Consider the following 25,371-nt stretch of genomic DNA (forward strand, 5'->3'; position numbering starts at 1 on the left):
TGTAGTGACGGTGGTGTGGTGCTGTGCCATGATGTGACAGTGTGTTATTTGATTTGTGATGTGGTGTTTTCTGTTGTATGTTGTATTGTGTGATGTCACATTATGTTTGATGTTGCGTTCCATAGAGTTGTGAAGTGATATTTTTAGCCGTTGTGTAATCTGATGTTGCATGCTTTGGTTTTGTGATATATGATGTGTGGGAAGCTGGCTCTGTATACGATATTGCCACCAGGTGGTTCTACCGTGCACAGAGTCCACTGATTCCCCAAAATTTACAGGGCTCAATGTAAAACTCATAGTGCTGTATTAGTGGGAGTGTGGGCAAGCAGCCTTAGGCCTAACACAGAAGATTGTAAGACATTTGTTTCACAAAAATGATCAATATTGGACACACGTCTAAAGAAGGATATCCAGACCAATTTTAGAAAAATATACTTTGCTTGTATTTTATTTTAAGACCAAGGCATTTGTAATCCGGTAGGTAAGTTTTTAATTAAAAATACTTTTCACTTTGAAATATCCTACGGGGAAAATATTATCGCGGTTAAACAGGTAAGTATTAAAATTACAAATCCTGTCTTCAGAGTCAAAAGTCAACAAGGGCCAGGTGTCGGTTAGGTACCAACACTGCACCACCAGCGGCACAGGGCGGCCGGGTGCAGAGGTCAAAATTGGAGTTCGACCCAATTCTTTCCAATGGAGACAGTGGATGCCTTGAGTCACACTGCTTGCAGGTAAGTAGATCGGTTTTAGGGGCCAAGCTTTGGGGGTTAGGTTAAGCACAGGGGGGCCACAAAGCAGCACCAAACACCACCAGCCGCACTGGAGCAGCCGGGTGCAAATTTGAAGTCGGGCACCCAATGCTTTTCAATAGGGATTCTTCTTTTGGCAAAGAGGCTGCAGGGGTGGCACCGGAGGTTGCAGGAGGAAGACCAATGACAGCAGAGGTAAGTGGAGATGTGGTGGGTCATAGGGAGCAGTAGGGGGTAGTAGGGGCACCGTCGGTTCAGCTCACCAAGGCCCAGGGGCTTTTGGTTCAGGGGTGCCTTTTGATCTCAGAGATTTCTTGCCGGAGCCGGTCAAGGTGGGAGGAAACTTCTGGATTCACAATGCAGTGGCCATCGTGGATGGCAGGAGAGGTCAGCCAACACTGGACATGAGGACAGGATCTCTGGGGAGACTTCACTGCACAGATGAGCCACTCCGACTCGGGCCGTGGGCATCGGGTGCAGAGTGGGCAGGAGACGCGGATCTGCCTGGACCTGGAGTCCTTGGAGTGGGCTTCTTCAGGACAGGTCCTCTGTCCACAGGAGATTGGAGTCTTTTTCAAATGCAGCAGTCCTCCCATGGGTTTCAGAGGACGCTGGCTGCAAGTTCGCAGAAACTGGAGAAAGGCCTATAGGGCTAGGGCCAAAACAGTTGTCTTCTTTAGTCTTCTCTGCAGGGTTGTCTTCTTTCTTCTTAGGTCATTGCAGATATGAGTTATAGGTCTGGGGAGCCCCCTAAATATGAAATGTAGGTGGTGTTTAAGGGTAGTAGCAGGTAGAGCCAATGGGCACCTCACCTGGGTTGACTACACCCTCTAATATGCCACCCTCCTGTTGGAGGAAGGCATGGACCTAGCCCTGGTTGGAGGGGTCTCCCCATCTTCAAGATGGCGGGAACTGAAAGTTGTGTTTCACTTCGCCTCCCCCACCTTAGGTTGGGGTTGGCAGAGGTGGGCACAACTCCTATTATTTTGAATTTTCCCTGCCGGCTTTCCCGCCCACAGTGGGGGTGTAAATCAGGGGCTGCCATCTGCTGCTAGCAGCAGAGGCTGGGTGTTGCATTACAAAGACGGCAGGCCTTTGACGCTCCCCTCTTCGAGCACTGGCTCATCCTGGGGGAGGAGGCATGACACCTCTGCCCAGGATGTGCACTTTTTCTGGTCCCAGAGAGCATGAGCTCTCTATCCAGGGGTCAAGATAAATGTCTCGTGGTGGCTGGTTGCCTACGTCCGGTCAGAGACCACAGGGTTGGTAGGTTTTCAGGGGGCCCGTCTGAGGTGCCCTCTGAGTACATGGTACAATAAATCACACACTGACATCAGTGTAGATTTATTTAAGGAGTAGTTTGCTCCCAAAAACTCCTATATTCAGTGAAGCCATCATGGTGCTGTGGAAGTAGAGTTGTCGAGTTCACAGCCCATATACTCTCTATGGCTTCCCTGGCACTTACACTATTAGGAAAATGGGCCCTAATATTGTAGGGACATATCTTCTCATGCAAATATGCCCTCACCTGTTGTATAGTGCACCCTGCCTTGGAGCTGTAAGGTCTGCTAGAGGGGTGATTTACCTATACCTACAGGTAGAGCTGGCTGGCATTTCACCCAGGTATGATGCCATGTCGACTTTGTTGTTTTGTCCCTCCCCGGGGCACGCAAGCTGCGAGGGCAATGCCATGGTCCCAGTGAGGGGGGGGGGTCCCAGGGGAACCTCTTCTGCTCCCAGGCCCTAGGTACTTAGAGTACCATCTACTAGAGACTTCTAGAGTGCAGAAGTGCCAATTAGGGATTTGTTATTAGGGAAGGAGTACTGGCACAGGGGACCTGGTTGGCAGGAACCCTGTGCACTACATTTGAAACATTAGAACCAGGCTACATGTATTGGGGTAACCATGCAAAAGAGGCACTTTTTCACATTATGCATGTTCGATCACATTCTGTCTCAATGTTTTGATAAGTTGTTCGATGTGATGTTTTGTTCTGTTATGGATTGTGAAATCTGATGTCACGTTGTGTTATTGGCAGTGTGAAGGCAGTAGTTCCTGTATGGGAGAAACCACAGCTCAGGGATCTTTGGATCCAAACTGTGACATTGTGGAGACACTTACTGCAATGTTTGATGGAACACACCATTTGTGAATGTTTACTGGAGATTGTCAAGTGTATTGGAGTATAGATTTGCCCATGGAGACCTTAATGTCCCACTTCCTTCATACTCATTCAGTAGTGAGGGATAGCCAGTAGGGAACCCCCTGCAGAGCATACTTGTCAAACAGGTTAAGAGTTTTTCTGATGGAACTTCTTTCTACTGCTGTGGTGGTGGCATTCCTATTCCTGCCACCTTTTAATCCTCCATCGTGGAGGCAGAGATTTCTATCTCAAAATGGCTGCCTCAGTCTTGGTAGAAGTCCCTGGGGGTGAAAATCTGATTTTGGAAACTCACCTGCGACTGTGTCAGGTGGTGGAATTTCGACCATGAAATGTGGGCACTGGACATAGCCCCAGTTTAGGGGTACACTGTCAGTGCCCACCTAGCTAGCCTGTCGCTCAAATATGATCCTCAGTCACATATAAGTGGTCTCCATAAAACATATACCCCGTCTGCCTTTAATCAGTGTACTCCTGTTGGTTGCTCCTCTGTCACCCCTGGGTGGATCCTCTAAAACATAAAGTCTGTCTACCTCTAACCTCTGCATTATTGTGGGTGCTCCTCTGTCACTCATGGGGGAGTCCATGGAGGGTACACCCTGGCTGCCTGTAACCACCGCATTACTGTGGGTGCTCTTTTGTTCTCTTCTGCTGCAAGGAGTCTGAAGAGGGTATACCATGCCTACCTCTAACAATTGTATTACTGTGGGGGAGGGGGCAAATCCCTTGATGTTAGGAACACAATACTCACCTTTCTGTGAAAACCCCATATAATTTGGTCCAACTAATAGTTACAGAAGACTCCTGCTCTAAAATCTGACTTAAATCCTCCTCAGGGTGCTAAATTCAAGTACACCAGAGCTGGCATTATTAGCTGTACCTGGAAGTAGATTATTGTCCTCAACTGTAGCCCCTCAGGGTGTTCATTCTGAATATGCTGAGGGTTTTTAATTTGTTAATACCTGCATGTCCCTTCCAATGAACCAGACTCCTTGTCAGTAAGCCTCCTGGTAATCATTTCTGGGTGGGTACGAGGAATCTAGGTTTTCATTAGTGTTCTCACTATCAGTCAATAAGTATCTTTTAAAGAAACTGAAAATATCAGAAGTAATTTTCCATGTATGTCTTTGATACCTAAGGCATTTTTGGGCTCTGTATACACCTCCTTGATGCTTGCGTCAACTGAATATCTGGACTATTAACTGTAATAGTAGAATAGTGCAGTGAGACATTTCAAAGAGCAAACAAAAATTAATTGGGAAAACTTTGAACCTATGGAATTGATCTCTGTTCCTGTGTTTTCTGACATTCCTACCCACTTCGGAGACGTTTGTCTGATTTTGATATGAAGCCCTTGTTGCTGATAATTGCATATGTGTATTGAAAGACAGGGTTCGAGTTTGTTGTGTTTTGCTCCTTCATTTCCAGGTGTTGATTACTATAATCGGCCTAGACCTCCACTTATAAGTTTGTTAGTGTCCTGGGTCTCATCTGCTCCTCCCCAAACCTCTGCCCTTGGCTCGCTCCCTCCAGAGTGCCATCCCTCTCCCATTGATTCACCTCCTTTGGCTGTTAAACGTCTCCCTCCCAGAGTACCCACTTATGCCATGGACGTCCAGTTGAAGGGTAGAGAGGGCAAGTTTGTCTTCCTGTAGCCTCTTTTCTGTTTTGGCCTACTGGGTCCTAGGGTCAGAACCCCTGCGCCTTCACCTTCCTCTCACTCCCTCATCTCACCTAATAATATTACTTAAACAGCATTACTCTCACATCAGCACTCTTAACCTTTGGTGCTCCTAATACCTGCTATGTGGGTTCCGCCCTGTCGCTCCTGGGTGGGTTCTATGCACCACATATCCCAGCTGGTTGTAATTAATGTGTTCCTGTGGTTTGCACCATGGTTGCTCCTGGGTGGATCCTCTAAAAAATAAAGCCTAGCTGTCTCCAACCACTGCATTATTGCGGGATTCCTCTGTCACTCTAGGTGGGGAGTCCATAGAGGGCATACTGTGGCTACTTGTAACCACTGCATTACTGCAGGTCCTAGTCTGTCTCTCCTGGAGGAGTCCATGGTGGGCATACTGTGGCTGCCTGTAGCCACTGCATTGCTGCGGTTGCTCCTCTGTTGCTCCATTCATAACTGATAACAATCTTCCTCTTGTTTTCCTTTAGATGATCTTGCCAGTGTTGAGAAGCTTTCCTTGCTAGTCAAGGAGAAGACATCCAACGTCCAAGCTATCTCTCATGCTACTGCAGGACAGTACCTCCCGGTAAGGTGATATGTGGTCTGTCCTCTCTGCTTGTGTGTCTTTATGATGCCCATCTCTTCTTTCTCTACTCTCAGTCTTGGAGGTGGACAGAGATTACATCTTAAAACAAGAATGTGAAAATACAGACTGGTGTATGTGTTTCTGGATTAACTGCATTAGTGCTGTACTTTATGTCGGGACCTGTCTGTGTAAACAATGTAGAATCAAAAGATGGTTAGTGTTAAAAATGGGGTCTCTAGTTGGCAGTGGCTTGCTCCCTGTACAAGTAGGCACCTTCACTCTAGTCATGGTAAGGGAGTCACACAGTTTAAGATAACCCCTGCTCACTCCCTTGGTAGCTTGGCACAAAGCAGCCAGGCTTATCCCAGAGGTAATGTGTAAAGTATTTGTACACACACAGTAACACAGTGAAAACACTACAAAAGTACTCTACACCAGTTTAGAACAGAACCATATTTACCTGAGTAACTCAAGACCAAAAATATAAAAATCAAACATATACAAGTAAAGATATGAATTATGCAAAAATATCTAAAAAATATAGTTCCTTGCGGTTGATAGCCCCTACTGGGGCTATCACTGCGTCATGACCAACACAAATCCAACAGTTCAGTGATACGGCATTGGGAGGACCCACAAAACAGTACCTTTGGAAGCGAAGAGGACTCAGGGACCTTGCAATGAAACCTGAAGATGAGGCTGCTTCGGTTCCAAAGTCAGGCAGAAGTCGTTGAGGCCTTGGAGCACACGCGTTAAGGATCGATGGCGAGGTAAGGAGCGTTGGCATCAGTGGAACTGAGTCTCCTGTTTTATAACGGTCCATGTGTCAAGCTCTAAACGAGCGGTGACCACGACTCCAATACAGGCAGATGCATTGTTGCTGAAGCACTGTCGTCAGCAGACCCGAGTCTGCCTAGTGAGATGGGGCGATGCATCGTGCTATTCACAAGGGCTGCCCTCAACCATGGTGGAGGCAGCGGCGTCAGAAATTAAGTCAGAGCCTATGTCGTTTTCATTGGTACACCAGGGGCTGCGATGTCGCCGAGGCGGTACATTGTGCTCTTCACAAGTGGTGCTCTCGGCTTCGGTTCAGGCAGCTGCGTCGATGACGGCGTGAAGTGATGTCATTGGTGAGGCCGGGGCTGCGATATCGCTTTGGTCAATGCGTCGTGCTCCTCACATGCGGTGACCATTTGTTGCAGGCAGTGGCGCAGAGTTTGCTTTTCTTGAGGTTACAGTACAACAACTCAGTTCCAAAGGCCCAGGACTGGCACCACTTGGCAACATAGGACTCACAGCAGAAGAGTCATAGTGCTGGTAACAAGATGTGGATGAAGTCTTTGATATCCCTGAGACTTCCAACTGGAGGCTAGTTTAACTCAAGCCCTTAGAGAAACTTGAAAAGCATGATGTAGAAAGTAAAGTCCAGTCCTTTCACTCCCAGGACAGAAGCCGCAAGCAGCAGGCCAGCACAACAAAGCAACAGGTAGATTGGCAGTTCCTCCTACTGCAGCCAGCTCTTCCTATCAGAATGTCATTTAGTCCAGAACAGTTCTGATTTGAGAGAGTCAGAGGGCCAATTCTTATACCCCTTTCTGTTTTTTAAATAGGCAAACTTCAAAAGAAAGTCTTTATAGTTCATAAGACCCAGCCTTTCCCTGCGCTGGCTCCAGACACACTACAGGGGGGTGGAGACTGCTTTGTTTGAAGATAGGCACTGTACAATTCAGGTGCTTGTGACAACTCCTCCCACGACTCTAGCTCCGGAAGTCCACGCAATTTAAAAACAAACTCCATAAAAATATGTATTTTTAAATTGTGAATTCAGAGACCCCAAAATCCATATCTCTATCTGCTTCCAATGGGAAATTACAGTTAAAAAATATTTTAAGGCAATCCCCATATTACCCTGTACGAGAGATAGGCCTTGCAATAGTGAAATACAAATGTAGCAGCATTTCACTATTAGGAGATGTAAAACATGTCCTACCTTTTAAATACACTGCAGCCTGCCCATGGGGCTTCCTTGGCACCTTACGTGTGACTTATATGTTACATAAGGTAACGTTTGGGCCTGGCATTTGGTTGCACTTGCCAGGTTGAAATGGCAGTTTAAAACTTCAAATACGTACATTTCAGTGGCAGGCCTGAGGAGACATGTTTACAGGTTGACACAATTATTTCTGCAGGCCCATTAGTAGCATTTAATATACAGGCCTGATGAAAAAACCTGACACATTGAAGGGCTGTGTAATGTAAGAGTCCTGGAATAATGGCCTGAATGGACGATGCCTAGAGGTCCACAGTTCTGGCCACTACTCTCAACAATACTATCTATCTGCTCAAAGCAAGACATATCTCCTTTTATATGTCCCTCATCGTCACGGTTGGCATCAATATTGGAGCCTTCACTGAATTGACTTGAAGCCCCAGGAACGCCATACAATATGACAGAAGCACTGCAGACTTCTCTTTTCACCACAAACCCCAAATCCTGCAACTAATATACCTCCCAGCTCAAATGGGTCATTAACTGCATTCTGCCCGAGCCATAGTAAATTGTCTAACTAGACAATTAGCCAAACTCCCCTGGAACTCATAGTTTCCACAATCAGCTTCATGATCTTGGTACTGAGGGCAGGCCAGTTTGGAGAATGGCATACTCATAGCAGAGGTCTCACCACTAAAACTGCAGAAATCTCTTGTGAGGAGTAAAGATTGGGCTGCTTAAATAAGCATCTTTGAGTTCTAAATCCAATCATTCTCCTGAAGCAGATCTCTGAGAAGATGTTTCTGAGAAGAAGTTATGCAAATTTGTAGAGCACCGCTGATCACCTGTGGGGGTATCCAGGTGCTGGTTAGGGCAGGTCTGAGGGGGGAGGAGGAAGAGTTCTTTCCTGTTTTGTATGGAAGAGCCATTTCTTGAGATTCCTTTGATAGTCCATGAGGGAGAGGAAGGTTCCGAGGTGTTTTGGGAGGTCGTTACAGGTCTTGGTTACGATGTATGAGAAGGAGCATCCTCTGCATCTGATCTTCTTGATGCGAGGGAGATTTGTTCTTGCCTGGGATGCAGATCGAAGGTGTCTGGTGGGTTGGTAGAAGTTGAGGCGGTGATTGAGGTAAGCTGGGCCAGTGAGAGCTTTGTAGGTGTGGGTAAGCAGCTTGAACTTACATCTTTCCTGGACTGGGAGCCAGTGGAGATTGTTGAGGTGCGAAGAGATGTGGTTATTTCACTGGATGTACAGGATGAGTCTGGTGGCGGGGTTCTGGGTGGATTGGAGTCAGCGTAGGGAATTGGCCGGGATTCCAATGTAGAGTGAATTCTTGCAACCAAGTCTACTTGTGATAAGAGTCTGGTTGACCCTTTGTCTGGTGGTCAGTGGAATCCACTTTAAGATCTTGCGTAGCATTCAAAAGATTTATAAGCGTGATGATGCCACAGCATTGATCTGTCTGCTCATGGAGAGGTTGGTGTCCAGGATGATGCAGAGGTTCTTGGCAAGGTCCGCAGGGGTGGGTTGGGGGCCAGGTTCGGAGGGCCATCAGGAGGCATTCCCTGGGGGAGTGGTTGTTGCAGAAAGTTAGGACTTCGGTTTTGTCTGTGTTGAGTTGGAGGCAGTGGATTCTCATCCAGGCAGCAATGTTGCTCATGTAGTTGGCACAGTTTTACTTTGGCAGTGCTGGTTGACAGTAAGGGAGAGGATGAGCTGTGTCCTCGGCCTATGATACTATGTTGGTGCAGTGGGATCTGACGGTGTCCACGAGGGGCGTCATATAGACATTGGAGAGCACTGGGCTAAACAACGTTCCTTGAGGGTCTCCGTAGATGAGTTACTTGGGTTCTAAAGTGTAGGAGGGAAGTCTAACTCGTTGAGTTCTGTCCACGAGGAAGGAGGATAATCCACTTGAGGGCCAGTCCATGGAAACACATGTGCTGAAGCTTTCTAATGAGTGACTTGTAGGAGACCATATTGAAAGCTGCGGAGAGGTGGAGGAGGATGAGTGTGGCCATTTCTCCTCGGACAACAATGCCTCTGATGTCATCAGTAGCAGCACTGAGTGCTTTCTATGTGCTGTGGTTGGTGCAAAAGCCTGATTGGGAGCTGCCAAGGAAGTGATGGAGTTCTAGGTGGTCTGTGGTTTGGGTATTGATGGCCTTCTCAATGACTTTAACTGGGAAAGGCAGGATCGAGATTAGTGTGTACCTGCTGATGGTGTTTGGGTTCCACGTTTGATATTTTTCAATAGGGTGTTGACTCTTTTATTTTTCCAGCAAGACAGGAAGGTGGAGGTGGTTATGGAGGTGTAGAGGGTGTGGCATGCTGTGTAGGTTGATCTTTGGATGGGCTGTGTGAGTCAGCATTTGCTGAGGCTGTCAAGAAGGGCCATGGAGTTGGGAGTCTGTAGTATCTTCTAGGTGGAAATTAAGGTCCCCGAGGAGGATGTAGTTGGTTGAAATGTTGGATAGGGAAGCGCTGAATTCTGCAGTGTGGTTGATGATGTTGTAGTCCCTTCGTATGTTGAAGTGGAGGTGTTCCATAAGCTTGGTGTCGGAGTCCTTGGAGATGGTGCAGTCAATCGTGTTTTTGTAGATGATCGTGAGTTACACGCTTTGTATGTGGGGTCAGTCCTAATTTATGATTTTTTAGGTGGCGGGATGGCTGCCGCAATGTTAGGGTTGGAGGCTGGGTTCAGACATGTTTCGGTCAGAAAGAGAAGGTCGAGTGTGTGGCTGTTGAGGAGGTCTCAGATTGGGGAGTGTTTCCCAAGCGATCGGACATTGAGGAGCATAGTGGAACAGTTGGTGCAGGGTGGTGGTGTGCATCGATTGTTTGGAGGTGGTAGTATCGGTGTCTTGGGTGTCAAATCTGAAACTGCAATGGGGGCAGGAGAAAGGTTCTACCGTGGTGCTGGGGTATAGGCGGCAGCAGTTTATTTGCCGGTGTGTTTTGTTGAGGTCGCAGAGGGTTGCGGAGGAGTAGTGGCAGCTGAGTTGTGGCTGTGGGGTTGGATGGACATGGGGCCAGGGTTCCTGGTGCTGTGTGCTGTCCAGGAACAGAAGAGCACGGACAGGCACAAATGGGCTTGCCTTTGGCACTGCATGCCTGCTGACTGCATCCACTGCGCGGTCACACTGCAGCCTGCATGAAGTAGGTCCTGTGGTGGGCGGGGCTTCTGTTGGCAGGAAAAACCCAGACAGGAAAACCCAGGCAGCAATAGTGTCTCTTGGCCAAAAGGCAGCAACTGGATCAATCTAGACCAAGCTGGAACTGGAGGCCGCTGGCAAGTGGTAATCTTGGTGCCCAGGTGCCTACTGTTGTAGTCGCACCACGGTCTGCAGTAAGTAGGTTCTTTGGTGGGAGGGGCTTCTGGTGGCGGGAAGAACATGGAGCAGGAAAAATAGGGGGTGGGGGGTCCTGGGCAGCGGCGGTGTCACTTGCTAAAAAGGCAGCAACTGGATCAGGCTGGAAAAAGCAGGAACTGGAGGCCACTGGCAAGTGGCATTCTCACTGCCCAGGTGCCTAGAAGATGCATTACCTCCATCTTGAATTGTCTGTGGAGGACACAACTATCGATTTTCTTTAAATTCAGGAACCTGTAACCACCTCCCAATTTGCCTACAATAAAAAGAGCGCTGCAGAAACCTATGGGATGAGGAATTGTCAGACATATCGCCGCCTTGTGCAGTAGCTTTTGAATTTCTGTATCTATAAAATAAATTTTGTGATGGGAAGAAAGTTAGCTGCCTGGGAACTGCCTGTTGCACAGGGGATCCATAAAACTCTATCTTGAAACTCTGAACAGTTTTCAACACATAATGAGTTATTCTAGTTTAAGAAGTTATTCTGGCGGCCTTATTAAATACTTTCTTCACAACTGATGTTGAATAAGTTTTACCTGTAAGGTTGCAACCTGCTTCAAACTAGTTCCCGGTCCTCAATCTTCCTCTGCTGTATCTGCCACAGCTGTATCATGAGCTAGAAGAAAAGAAGGTGCCTCTGCCATTGTCACTGCAATTTCCTCTTCTTTGATTGGCAAAACCCCTTGGAAGACCTTGGTAAAAGGACTGACTTGGCAACCATCCCCTATATCTCCCAGCCATGTAAAAAGGCCATGCTAATAACCTTTTTTCAAGGAGCTCCAAGCTTTGTCAAGTGCAGGGAAATATTCACAAATGTTTCAAGGTCCTTCTCAGAGATCCCCGAAAGTAAAAGCCCATTAGCTATGGGGCCGGCATTGACCGCTGCCAGTTCTGCTAAATTGGGATTGATCCTTATCAGTTTTGGTTTACGGTATTCAGCCGACACAGCGCTGTTGGCATTTCCCAGTGGACAATTGGATCTCTGGGCCCATCCAGCCAGGACGTCCGGATCAATGGACTCTCCTTATTCTTTCGCATGCACTGCCCTTTGTAAGATCTTCACTAGCCATCTAGATAAATCTAAGAGTTTATTTTGGCACAACCTTCAGAAGCTTCTATCCCTCTTTTGGGAGACTTCTTAAGAAACAGCAACATATAAGGGTCCACCTCAGGAGTTTCCACAACCTTGTTTGCTAAGGTAGGCCGAGGACATTCTACTCTCAGACAGTTACAAACTTCTCTTTCAGAGACAATCCTGCATTTAGTTCGCCACAATTGGAAGGGGAATCCAATCTAATGACTGGGGGTGGACAATGTCATCTGGATCAAAGGACAACAACCCTGGCCCCTCACCAGCGTCAGATTGTGAGTTTGATTGCGGCTCGCCATGCTTGCGCTTCTTAGGCACAGGTAAAAGGAGATCCTACGAATCACTGAATTGCTTCAAGTGGTCAAACAGAACATCAGAGTCTTTGCCACCTTTCTTCCCTGAAGACTCCAAGACGCCACCCTCCGGCTGATGAGTACTAGCCCATCATAAATGTGTCTGAACGTTTTTTGAAGGTCTCAGGATGAGGCCACTTGTTGGTTTTTGCCTTTGCTTCACCTCCTTGAGGTTCTTCAACTCACATGGCTGGACATCGGGTTGTGAGTCTACATCAAACAGAAGCACTTGTTGCGCATAACTTTTCAGCTACCAGTCAAGGGTTGCAATGCCCCTGTTAAGGCTTCATATACAGACTGTTGCACAGAGTTGCTAATTGCCTTCACCAGTTCTTCCCCCAGTTTGCGCTTCTCTTCAGTATAAGGCTTATACTTCTACATACCAGAGGCTTCTGACCGTGCCATATCAACACTCTCAAAAACAATGAAAAGGCACTGTAATACACCTTGTATACACAAAGGGTAATATTGTACAAGTGTCCCAAAAACACAGTAACTCGATTAAGTCAAACCAAACTCGCTCCTCTGGTAAGCTTTTAATATAATTATGCAGCCCTACCATACTCTGCAGAGTACGACATGATTGGACAAAAAAGCACAGCAATAGAGCTGCTCCAACAAATATAAATTTCCCAACAATTCACTCCAAGAAAATACCTTCAAAAGTGGTGCAGATGGAAAGCACACAAATACTCTAGGGGTATGTGGAACTTTAAAAAAATGCAATTTGGGTGCATTAAAAAAAATTGCACATGGTTACCATTGACTTGGAGACAATGGTAATAGCATTTCGTAAATGCCCATTTTGCATTTAGGAAATGCTATGTACATGTGCTTGGAAAATCGCAAATAGGAAATCCCTATTTGCGTTTCCTATTTAGGGAATCGCAAAATGTGATTTCTACTGGGTAAGAATTGCATTTTGCAATTCCCTATCTGCCTTTGTACATATGGAAAGTCAATTTAGCATTCCTTAAGAGATGCTAAATCCTTTCGTACATATGGCCCTATGTGACAAAGCGGAGGAGCGTGCGTCTCAAACAAAAGTATACACTACCAATGCTAGCGCAAACGGCAAACTGTAAATACTATTAAGATTTTGCTAACCACATTCGCAAAATCACAGAACAGTTACTACAGTATTAGGTACAAATAATAAACACGATGGACTTAACTCTTGGCAGCAGCGAAAGCGGAATCTTGGAGTCACTAATAGATACGTTGCTATGCACGCTGTGATTGGTTGGAAGAGTACGATGCGAAGTGTTTGTTTAACTCTTTGGCTGCTGTGATTTGAGCAGTAAAGCTGGAGAAGCATAATCTGAGCCTCCTGTTCTGACATAAAATTCAGTGCAATGTTTCAAGTCTAGTTATTTGTCACCTCACCAGTTAAGAATTATCCAATTAATAAGCAAATAATACATTTTATGTGAAATAATATTCTAAGTATTCACATAATCATATTTGTTGCATTTACAAATAGTGAAAACTTTCTAGCACTTTGCTGCACAAATGTTAAATTTTCATTGTACGTGAATATCTAAGGAAAGAATCCATTACATAAGGCACAATGTCTTCAGAGCTGTTTAACTAATAGAAGTAAGAAGAGCAATTACAGCAAGGCACCATCAGTTTGCATTCAAGATGATCTCTTGCCTTCTGCCCTAGGTACAACGACAAGAGGCCCAACCGCATCTAGGTACTAAATGTGATGCACCACCCGCCCCAGTGCCAGAGGTCTCTCTCTGTATCGCATGTATCCCTGTTGGTGGAAACGTGCTACTGTGGTGCATGTGCACCAAGAGTTATTTCCAGTGAAAGGTATTGCTCTGGCTGCTGTCTCTTTATTCCTTTACTCTGCTCACTTCTGTTCCTCCTAAGCATGCTGTAATGGCAAGAGGACTAGTCCTGGGCGGCAAATTCCGTTCCGCTCGCGGAATTTGCGGAATTTGGATAATTTCACGTTTCGCAGACAACGTGAAATTGCCCAAAATTCTGCGGTCCGCGACTTCGCGAATTTATTTTGCTTGTTCGCGTTCTCAAAATGCGTGTTCGTGAGATATTTCCACCCAAGCACAGTAAAAAAGCATTGCGAACAAGCAATTCCGCGTGTTTGCCGAATTTCTGCGTGTTCGCGGAGATTTTTTACCGTTTCGCGGAGATTTGCGTAACGCGATTACGCAAATTCCGCCCACCCCTAGCTCAGGACCTGTATGATGTGCACTGCCTCTGATTTACAGCATAATGAGGAAGTAAACATGCATGTGCTCGTGATCCCATGCGCGTCCACGCACTTGGCATACCAGGCAACCATGGGTGGTAGGAGTCTTCCCAGACAAGGCTTTCCATGGAACATACTCTAGACAGTGCTAGGAAATAGCCTCCTGTTGACTTTGTTCCACAGCCTCTCCTTAGTCTGACTCACGTTCAGCAGAACCTTTCAGGGCAGACTTCCGACGCCCATCAATCACCCGCACCCATCAGACATACCAAGTTCTCCTCGGCAACAAGTCCCTACCTATCAAATCCATCACGCAATGGTCCTGTTGGTAGGGGAAACTAAAAGCTCCCCTTTCCCTGCTAAGCTGGCTATGTCGCTGCCATTTAGGAGAGCCAACAGGAGCGTGACCACAGACCCTTCATCCTTCTAACATAGTATACACAGCATACAGGCACCCAGTCCCTTTATTCATCACAGCCCTTCTGGGCTTAGATATGGTGAGTAAATAAAGGGGGCCTGGAGGAAGGCTGATTTGTCTCATTTCTTGTCCCCACAGGCCACCCTTAAGAAGCTCTTCCCCAGCATCATCAGCATCACGTGGCCTATCCTGTTTTTGGAGTACGAGGGGGCATTTATCCAGGTGAGTGGATGCAGGTCTGCTTTGATTGTTTCTTTGGGAGCAGGATTTGCAGACCTGTTGTGTATGGTATCATGTAGGGGTGGTTCTGCTGTTGCTACAGATGTAGGAGCTCAGATTAATACCTGATCAAGTCTTGTTCCTAAGCCTGTCTTTGTGCCTTGGTTTTTCAGAAGTTCCAGAGAGAATTGAGCACAAAGTGGATCTTGAACACTGTGACCACTGGAGCTCATGTGCTGAGAGGAAAAGTGTTTCGCAACTACATGGTGGACTTCCGGGTCAGCAACACGAAATTCTTCACGAGAGCAGTGACGGTCCTGCAGGTACTGTAGGCTGTTATTAAATGTACATTACAGAGGTCTGTCTAGGGAAATGGCCATCATACATGAATATGATGTCAGGCTTTGATCAAGATCAAACAGATGGGCAGTGGTTGGAGAATGTGGGAGACACCCACCTGTGGAGGCCTCACCTCTGGACGTCAGTCTGAGATAGTCAGCCAAGCGTAGCCAAGTGCAGTGTCCTCACCTCTGGATGTTAGTCTGAGATGGATCCCGCTGAGCTGTACCCAAGTGCGGTGTCCTCACCTCTGGATGTTAGTCTGAGATAGATCCAGCTGAACTGTACCCAAGTGCGGTGTCCTCACCTCTGGATGTTAGTCTGAGATAGATCCAGCTGAACTGTACCCAAGTGCGGTGTCCTCACCTCTGGATGTTAGTCTGAGATGGATCCAGCTGAACTGTACCCAAGTGCAGTGTCCTCACCTCTGGATGTTAGTCTGAGATGGATCCAGCTGAACTGTACCCAAGTGCGGTGACCTCACCTCTGGATGTTAGTCTGAGATGGATCCAGCTGAGCTGTACCCAAGTGCGGTGTCCTCACCTCTGGATGTTAGTCTGAGATAGATCCAGCTGAACTGTACCCAAGTGCGGTGTCCTCACCTCTGGATGTTAGTCTGAGATGGATCCAGCTAAGCTGTACCCAAGTGCGGTGTCCTCACCTCTGGATGTTAGTCTGAGATGGATCCAGCTGAGCTGTACCCAAGTGCGGTGTCCTCACCTCTGGATGTTAGTCTGAGATGGATCCAGCTGAACTGTACCCAAGTGCGGTGTCCTCACCTCTGGATGTTAGTCTGAGATAGATCCAGCTGAACTGTACCCAAGTGCGGTGTCCTCACCTCTGGATGTTAGTCTGAGATAGATCCAGCTGAACTGTACCCAAGTGCGGTGACCTCACCTCTGGATGTTAGTCTGAGATAGATCCAGCTGAACTGTACCCAAGTGCGGTGTCCTCACCTCTGGATGTTAGTCTGAGATGGATCCAGCTGAGCTGTACCCAAGTGCGGTGTCCTCACCTCTGGATGTTAGTCTGAGATAGATCCAGCTGAACTGTACCCAAGTGCGGTGTCCTCACCTCTGGATGTTAGTCTGAGATGGATCCAGCTAAGCTGTACCCAAGTGCGGTGTCCTCACCTCTGGATGTTAGTCTGAGATGGATCCAGCTGAGCTGTACCCAAGTGCGGTGTCCTCACCTCTGGATGTTAGTCTGAGATGGATCCAGCTGAACTGTACCCAAGTGCGGTGTCCTCACCTCTGGATGTTAGTCTGAGATAGATCCAGCTGAACTGTACCCAAGTGCGGTGTCCTCACCTCTGGATGTTAGTCTGAGATAGATCCAGCTGAACTGTACCCAAGTGCGGTGACCTCACCTCTGGATGTTAGTCTGAGATAGATCCAGCTGAACTGTACCCAAGTGCGGTGTCCTCACCTCTGGATGTTAGTCTGAGATGGATCCAGCTGAGCTGTACCCAAGTGCGGTGTCCTCACCTCTGGATGTTAGTCTGAGATAGATCCAGCTGAACTGTACCCAAGTGCGGTGTCCTCACCTCTGGATGTTAGTCTGAGATGGATCCAGCTAAGCTGTACCCAAGTGCGGTGTCCTCACCTCTGGATGTTAGTCTGAGATGGATCCAGCTGAGCTGTACCCAAGTGCGGTGTCCTCACCTCTGGATGTTAGTCTGAGATGGATCCAGCTGAACTGTACCCAAGTGCGGTGTCCTCACCTCTGGATGTTAGTCTGAGATAGATCCAGCTGAACTGTACCCAAGTGCGGTGTCCTCACCTCTGGATGTTAGTCTGAGATGGATCCAGCTGAGCTGTACCCAAGTGCGGTGTCCTCACCTCTAGATGTTTAGTCTGGGATGGATCCAGCTGAGCTGTACCCAAGTGCGGTGTCCTCACCTCTGGATGTTAGTCTGAGATGGATCCAGCTGAACTGTACCCAAGTGCGGTGTCCTCACCTCTGGATGTTAGTCTGAGATGGATCCAGCTGAGCTGTACCCAAGTGCGGTGTCCTCACCTCTAGATGTTTAGTCTGGGATGGATCCAGCTGAGCTGTACCCAAGTGCGGTGACCTCACCTCTGGATGTCTGTCTGAGATGGATCCAGCTGAGCTGTACCCAAGTATAGTGTCCTCACTTCTGGATGTCAGTCTGAGATGGATCCAGCTGAGCTGTACCTAAGTGCGGTGTCCTCACCTCTGGATGTCTGTCTGAGATGGATCCAGCTGAGCTGTACCTAAGCATAGCAACTCTGGACACTGCATGTCAGTCTGAGATGGATCCAGCTGAGCTGTACTCAAATGCGGTGTCCTCACCTCTGGATGTCTGTCTGAGATGGATCCAGATGAGCTGTACCTAAGCATAGCAACTCTGGACACTGCATGTCAGTCTGAGATGGATCCAGCTGAGCTGTACCCAAGTATGGTGTCCTCACCTCTGGATGTTAGTCTGAGATAGATCCAGCTGAGCTGTACCTAAGCATAGCACCTCTGGACACTGTATGTCAGTCTGAGATCGATCCAGTGGAGCTGTACCTAAGTGTGGTTTCCTCCCCTCTAGATGTCAATCTGAAGTAGATCCAACAGAGCTGTACCTAAATGTGGTTTTCTCACCTCTTGATGTCTGTCTGAGGGATCCAGCTGAGCTGTACCTAAGCATAGTGTCCTCACCTCTGGATGTCAGTCTGAGATGGATCCAGCTGAGCTGTACCTAAGTGTGGTTTCCTCACCTCTGGATGTCAGGCTGAGATGGATCCAGCTGAGCTGTACCTAAATGTGTTTTTCTCACCTCTGGATGTCTGTCTGAGGGATCTAGCTGAGCTGTACCTAAGCATAGTGTCTGAACCTCTGGATGCCAGGCTGAGATGGATCCAGCTGAGCTGTACCTAAGCATAGCACCTCTGGACACTGTATGTCAGTCTGAGATCGATATAGTAGAGCTGTACCTAAGTGCAGTGTTCTCACCTCTGGATGTCCGTCTGAAATGGATCCAGCTGAGCTGTACCCAAGTGCGGTGTCCTCACCTCTGGATGTTAGTCTGAGATTAATCCAGCTGAGCTGTACCCAAGCATAGGACCTCTGGACACTTTATGTCAGTCTGAGATCGATCCAGCTGAGCTGTACCCAAGTGCAGTGTCCTCACCTCTGGATGTTAGTCTGAGGGATCCAGTTGAGCTGTACCTAAGCATAGCACCTCTGGACACTGTATGTCTGTCTGAGGGATCCAGCTGAGCTGTACCTAAGCATAGTGTCTGAACCTCTGGATGTCAGTCTGAGATGGATCCAGCTGAGCTGTACCTAAGTGTGGTTTCCTAACCTCTGGATGTCTGTCTGAGATGGATCCAGATGAGCTGTACCTAAGCATAGCACCTCTGGACACTGTATGTCTGTATGAGGGATCCAGCTGAGCTGTACCTAAGCATAGTGTCTGAACCTCTGGATGTCAGTCTGAGATGGATCCAGCTGAGCTGTACCTAAGTGTGGTTTCCTAACCTCTGGATGTCAATCTCAAATAGATCCAACAGAGCTGTTGGATCTACCTAAATGTGGTATTCTCATCTCTGGATGTCAGTCTGAGGGATCCAGCCGAGCTGTACCTAAGCATAGTGTCCTAACCTCTGGGATGAAGCCTTTTGAGATATGCCTAAGTGTGGTAATAGATTCAGCTGATCTACTCTGTTGCTTGGTGTCCGCAACTCTGGCTGCTGGATGTCAGTCTGAGATAGATATCTACAGCCGAGTCACAGGTAAGACTGGTGTCTGTAGATAATGGAGGCCAGTCTGAGATAGACATAACAGAGCTCTACTTGGGAGCAGTTTCCACACCGCGTCACCAGATGTGTGTCGAAGATAGAAACATTCTAACTCTACTGAGAGTGGTTTTGACACCACTAAATGCCAGTCTGAGATAAAGCAGGGCTCTGTCTGGCACTAACACAAAAACCACTGTGTCCCATATCGGAGTGGAAGGGGTGTCCACCTCTTTCACCACTGGCTGCTAATCTGAGAAAGCTGTATCAAGGTTCTACTTGTGCCTTGTATATCCTTTTTAAACCTGACCACTTCTGAATGCTCTAATTTAATTTAATTTAATCTGTCATCTGACACACTGTGTGATATTGGGAAATCCCATCTCTCTCCCTGGTCTTATGTTGGGTATATTGTGTAAAGTATAAAGTTCTGTCATTTTTTCATGTAGGTACTTGAAGCAAGATGGTTGGGTGAAATTGATCTTTTCTTGTCCCTTTTAGAGGCTTTCTGGACAATCTCAGACTCGCTGCCTGGATACCCTCCTGCGCTCCATCTATGGGACTGAAGTTCTGTCCGACGAGATCAGAGATGCAGAGACCTCCAAACACGTAGAAGAAGCGTCGACCAAAGAGCAGGTGACAACCCAGTGCCTTCCGTGTCTCCTAGGCACCTACACATATGTTTCTTCAGCTCTCTGTCATTCTGTGCTCTCACCTTTACTCTCTTGTTAGGGTGTCTGTCCCTCGGCTGCTCTTTGGGTCTCTAACAAAGACACCTGGCCACATGCCTAATGTCCACCTCTGCAATCCGGCTCGCCATCCATCTTGCCAAATACTAGTGTTTTTTGGGTGGAATCCTACAAGATTTGGAGTATCTATGAGGCCTAGGTATAAGCGATATCCCCTTCACACAGTAAATCACTATGACTGGCCACTTTTTTACTTTATGAAGAAAAAATCTTGTTTCACCAATTTTGACAAATATTCTGTAATGAATAATAGAACGCACAAGAAATGCAGAACTGTCTTCACATGAGGCGGGCAAAAGCTGGAGACTGTCCATTTCTAGAGAATGGTGATAGTTCTAGGTTAGAGTGACTGATTCACGTTGACTCAACCCATCACTTTATTTGTTCAACCAGTTAGGACCATTTGTGTGTTTAGCACCCGGGCAAAGATGGTAAATGTGGTGCTGGGAGCCAGGCTGGAGGCACCTTCCTTCTTCGATACCAGGACCGTCCCTTGCCTGGGTGTTTGGGCTAAAGCCACCTGAAGCAGGCTGTTTCTGACTGCGTCGAAAACATTAGATTTAAAAGCAAATTGTTTTAACCTACCTTAGATATCGACACTACCATTTGCCAGCTATGCGTATTTTGTGAGCAAATGCAAGAAAGTACGAAACATGAAAGGCCTGATCTTGAACGGCACACACTTGAACAGAGGTGACATTTGTCTCATTAAAGTGAGTGAAAATGGTTGTAAACATTACATGCCAAAGTAATTAAATAGTGGTGTTGCTACCACACCAAATATGGCTAAATGCTGGCATGATTACGATATTCCATCAATTCATCAAAATCACTGGGGTAGCGGAAGTGACATCACACACAATTTGACCTTTACTTTGACTCACACACGCATGGTTAAACATGCAGACTCATTCACACACTCCCTCTCAGATAAACACACTCACCTGCAAGCACGCATACCACATCTAAAAGCATTATTTACTTAATTTAGCTACCTTAGTCCTAATTCCAGTTAATTGAAGTCCTTTTTAGGTCTCGCCTCTGCAGCGCACATGCGCTGCTTAGGAGAGACCTTTAGGAATTGATTCCGTTTTTGGCCCAAAAACGTGCACGGGTTGCATTGCTTTCAATGACAACGCGTGCATGTTTGGCGATTCCCTTGCAGGAGCGAGCTTTGAAACCGTCTGTTTGTAATTAACAATTACAAATTGCCCGGGCGCGCAACGAAATTCGTTTTATTGATTTAAATGTCTACTTACCTGCATTAATCCGTATTCCAGTGTTTACTACCCCCCACCCTGCCTCTCCCCTGCCCCATGTCACCGGCTGGTAGCACGCCCTATACGGGCTGCTACTGATTACAGGGCATAGAGACAAAAAAAAAAACATGCAACGCTTTACCTTTAATACCATCCGTGCCCCTTTCTTTAGACAAGCGTTGTCTAAAGAAAGGGGCGTGGCAGCCATTAAAGCAAAAGGGCGATATAGGGCACTTTTACAAAAAAAAAGCATTTGTTTGTCAAGTTGACAAACAAATGCTTTTTTTAATAGAAGCACCCCATACTGCGCTTTCACTTTAATGTCGGCCACACCCCTTTCTTTAGACTCGGCTTGTTTGAGGAAAGGGGCGCGGCCGACATTAAAATGTAAGTACGGCATGTGGCAATTTAAAAATAAATAAATAGTTAATAAAAACATGCAGCCATGTCTGGGGCGGCAAGTAAAGCAAAGGAATGACCGCCACTATTAGAATGGCATACCGTGCTATGTAAAAAAACAAAATAAAGCTGTTGCGAGAGAGCTTGTCTTGCTTGCAACAGCAGGCATGAGAAAACCATTAAACTAAATAGTGTTCAGAGGCTGTAATTAAAGCCTACCAAGCAGCAACACTTGTAACACGCATTGGCATAGCCAATAGGTCTCGCCTTTCGGACCTTTAAAGTGTTTAGCTATGCAACAGTTGCTGTTGTTGCACCAAGGCTATTTTGCTGCATAACTAAATACTTATAAGGTCCCAACAGTGTGACCTATTGGCTATGCCAATGCTGGTTTAGGCTGCACCTGGGAAATCTATTGTTTTTAATATAAATCTTAAAAGGGGCTTACATCCCACCCCCTCGCTTTCCTGCCTTTTCATTGGTCCCTGTGCGTGCAACTTGCATTTTCTGCATTTCTATTGGCTGTAGCATATTTTCCTGCATTTACCAATGCTTGTTCCTCCTTTGCTTTTCTTATCAGTTTCCCGTAGCCAAAATACTGTTACATTTGCTTTGGTGGAACAATTTTTTTCCATAAAGTTGTGCCTCTTTCTGCTTGTTCGTCTGGCTGCAGATTTATATAGCTTATCACCCGGAGAGTTTAGGTTGATTTGTCAAGAATCACAGGATGTTGCGCTGCTGAGACTCTAACTCAGCAGCTCTTGAGTCAGCAGCTCTGGCTGCTGCGCCACAACCGCTACACTCTCTCGATACTTATTAGTGATTATTTTTGCTGTAAAGAGAACTGGATTTCATTTCGTAGAGTGCCACTTTAAGAACAGGCTAGGAGGTCTGAAAAAGGATGAGAGTCACCTTATTCGTTGTCAAATGAGGAACGTTCCTATCGGGGAAAAATGCAGGGTGCCGATTCTTAATTATAATCTTGAGTGAGGTTGTGCCATGCTAGCCTCTTAACACCCTATCTGCAGGCAGTGCTCGGGTTTTTTGATTATCCTGATGACTCCAAATAAAGTCTATCTTCTTTTCATTCAACACATTTCAATTCATGCTTTTTAACCCCTTCCATGCTCATGACGAGCTGAGCTCGTCATGAACAATGGCAACAATGGCAAATCATGAGTAACAGCACTCAGGGGGAATTGCTGTAGCATTGATGAGGTTAAACTTGATATTTACATGGCTTGTACAGATGAAGGAAGTTCATGATTTGCTTGATTACTTTTTTTTTTGCAAGTTTGAAAAATATAAAAAGGAAGTTCCCCACAACAAACACGTATTTTGGGCATTGATTGACCCAGAATCCAAAGTCTCCGAATCAAATATTGCTTTATATTTGCACATGTAGCGTTGACCCCATTTTCCATCGGTAGCAGCTGAAAGTTATCATTTGCCCACCTGGCTCTTTCCTCCCTCGCATATTTTAGGTGGAAGAGAAGCACTTGCTACTTCTATTCTTTTGCAGTCTTGTATTGCTGAACGGGGCCGAAGGGCACGAGAACCAGATGTTAACCCCTTGCATGCGGTGCGAATTTTCATGCTGCGTGGGGGTTTTGCTAAGTGGGCAGGATTCAGATGGTCAGGGGTCATCCTGCGCACACGCCCCACCGTGACGCGTGACTCTCCCGGCCGTCACGAGCATGCAAGGGGTCCAATTGTGTAAACGTATGGTGAATTAAGTGATTTGTCCAGAATCACAGGATGTTGAGCCAAGACCAGGACTCGAGCCTGGTTCTCTAGCTTCAGTGTTGGTGGCTCTAACCATTAAGCCATCTCTGCTCCTCTTTATGTGAAGACATTACATCAATGTTTCCATGTAAAGCAACAAATGCCTTTCTTAACAGGTAAAATATGTCAGTGACCAGCAAGGAGGGAGGAACTTAGCACCGTCCAACTGATAGATTATAGTTGTGAAAAATGGGCAAGTGATAGAAATTACAATGTAATATAAAATCAGTGCATAATTCAAAATGTTGTTTTGTGCGACATTCGGATGGCCAAAAACGTGTTTGATTTTTTAATCAAAATTTCTCCTGTTTGTGTTTTGCTGGCAGAGGGAAGTCTAATTAAGCTCACAGTATTTCACAGGGTACTCCTTTCCTCTGGTTGTTACCTCCCTCAGTTCCTGCCCCCTGAGAGACATTTGCGGAATGATTCCTGGAGGGGTCTCATTTCACTATCTATGCTGCAGCCAAGACAAAGGGTGGGTGGTCTCTATTCAAAGCCTGCTCTAAACACCTAATATTGCTATATTTTACAACTAAACAGGCAGGCACAAGTGCAGGTATTTTGCGGGCAACAGGGTCATTATTTGAATGGTGCAGCAGGTGCAGTGGCACCGGGCCCAGAAGTTATCAGAGCTCCTCTAATCAGTGATTATCGCTATATTTTACAACTGAACAGGGAGTCACAAGTTCAGTTATCTTTCAGGAACTAGTGTCATGATTTGAATGGTGCACGAGGTGCGGTGGCACCGGGCCAAAAAGTTGTCAGGACTTCTCTAAACACATAATATTGCTTTATTTTACAACTAAACAGGCTGCTACAATGCAGTTACCTTGCAATTGAAAGGGGCTAGATTTAAATGGTGCAGCAGATGCAGTGCCGCCGGGGCCATACGTTGTTGTAACTCCACTAAACACCAAATATTGCAAAATTTTACTACTCAACAGGCAGTCACAGGTGCACTTATCTTGCCGGCAACAGGGTCATTATATGACTGACGCAGCAGGTACAGTGGCACTAATTCCAAAAGTTGTCAAAACTCCTTCAAACACCTAATATTGCTATATTTGACTACTATACAGGCAGACACAATAGCAGTTATCTTGCAGTTAAACTGGGCTTGATTTGAATGATGCAGCAGGTGCAGGGGCACCGGGTCCAAGAGTTCTACAGACCCACCAAACGCAGAATATGGCAATGTTTTACTACTGAACAGGCAGTTACAAGTGCAGTTATCTAGCAGGCATTAGGGCCATGATTTCAATGGTGCAGCAGGTGCAGTGACACCAGAACCCAAAACTCTAGGCACCCCTCTGAAACCCCATAATGCAATATTTAACTACTGAACAGGCAGTCACAAGTGCAGTTACCTGATAGGCAATTGGGTCATGATTTGAATGGTGTAGCAGGTGCAGTGACACTGGCGCCAAACGTTGTTATAACTCCCCTAAACACCCACATTGCTATAGTTTACTACTAAACAGGTAGTCACAAATTCAATTATCTTGTAGGCACTAGGGGCATGATTTGAATGCTGCAGCATGCGCAGTGGCACCGGGCCCAAAAGTTGTCATAACTCCTGTAAACAAGTAATATTGTTATTACATCCATTAATTCCGTTTCATTTTTCAAAATGTTGCTATTACTTACCTGCACTATACCACTATTAACAGCACAATATATTGCCTTTTTTGTACATAAACAAGTCATAACACTTTAACAGACTTTCTGTAACTTATATTGTACAACTACTCTGCAAGCTACAACTTACAACAAAAAACAGCTTATTATTAATCTCATAGGCAAAACCTAATGCATTTACTATTGCTTGTTATTACACTAATTGTGAATATTATTCCCTATTTGTGAAATGAAAGAATTGACAGAAAACCAGGAAAATAGAGCTCCAACTGACATCCATTAGGACAAGCAACCCCTGTGTTCCAGATGCTGATTTTGCCACCTCTGAGTTTAGGGGCCGCATAGGCAGTGCCAGGGGTCTCAAGGGTGGCAGCTGTGACCCCTGGTGACCACTAAATGAAGTTGCGTTCTGGGGTTTGTAGTATTGCATTAGAAGTAAGGCTTTGGAGCTGCTGGTGTGCAGATTGGTGCTGGGTGGAGGCCAGTATTCGCTGTGGATGTCGCCCATGACTAGGTTACTCTTCCAGTCCTGGTTTCATTCTTTCAGTATTAGTGCTTGCCGTCTCGCCTAAGTTACAGGACTACCAGCCCCAGCTTGCAAACTTAAAC

General features: G+C 46.4%; 1 protein-coding gene across 1 annotated transcript in view; it reads left to right on the top strand.

The window, feature by feature from the left end:
- Positions 1-25,371, top strand: part of GCKR (glucokinase regulator) — a 166,806-nt gene that overhangs the window by 134,224 nt on the left and 7,211 nt on the right. Inside the window, exons 15-18 of the mRNA XM_078650117.1 lie at positions 5,084-5,181; positions 14,764-14,847; positions 15,018-15,167; positions 19,434-19,568. Of these exons, the coding sequence (XP_078506243.1) occupies positions 5,084-5,181; positions 14,764-14,847; positions 15,018-15,167; positions 19,434-19,568 (467 nt within the window). The remainder of the gene's footprint in view (positions 1-5,083; positions 5,182-14,763; positions 14,848-15,017; positions 15,168-19,433; positions 19,569-25,371) is intronic.

The sequence above is a fragment of the Lissotriton helveticus genome, chromosome 6 (assembly GCF_964261635.1).
Source record: "Lissotriton helveticus chromosome 6, aLisHel1.1, whole genome shotgun sequence".
Classification (NCBI taxonomy): domain Eukaryota; kingdom Metazoa; phylum Chordata; class Amphibia; order Caudata; family Salamandridae; genus Lissotriton; species Lissotriton helveticus.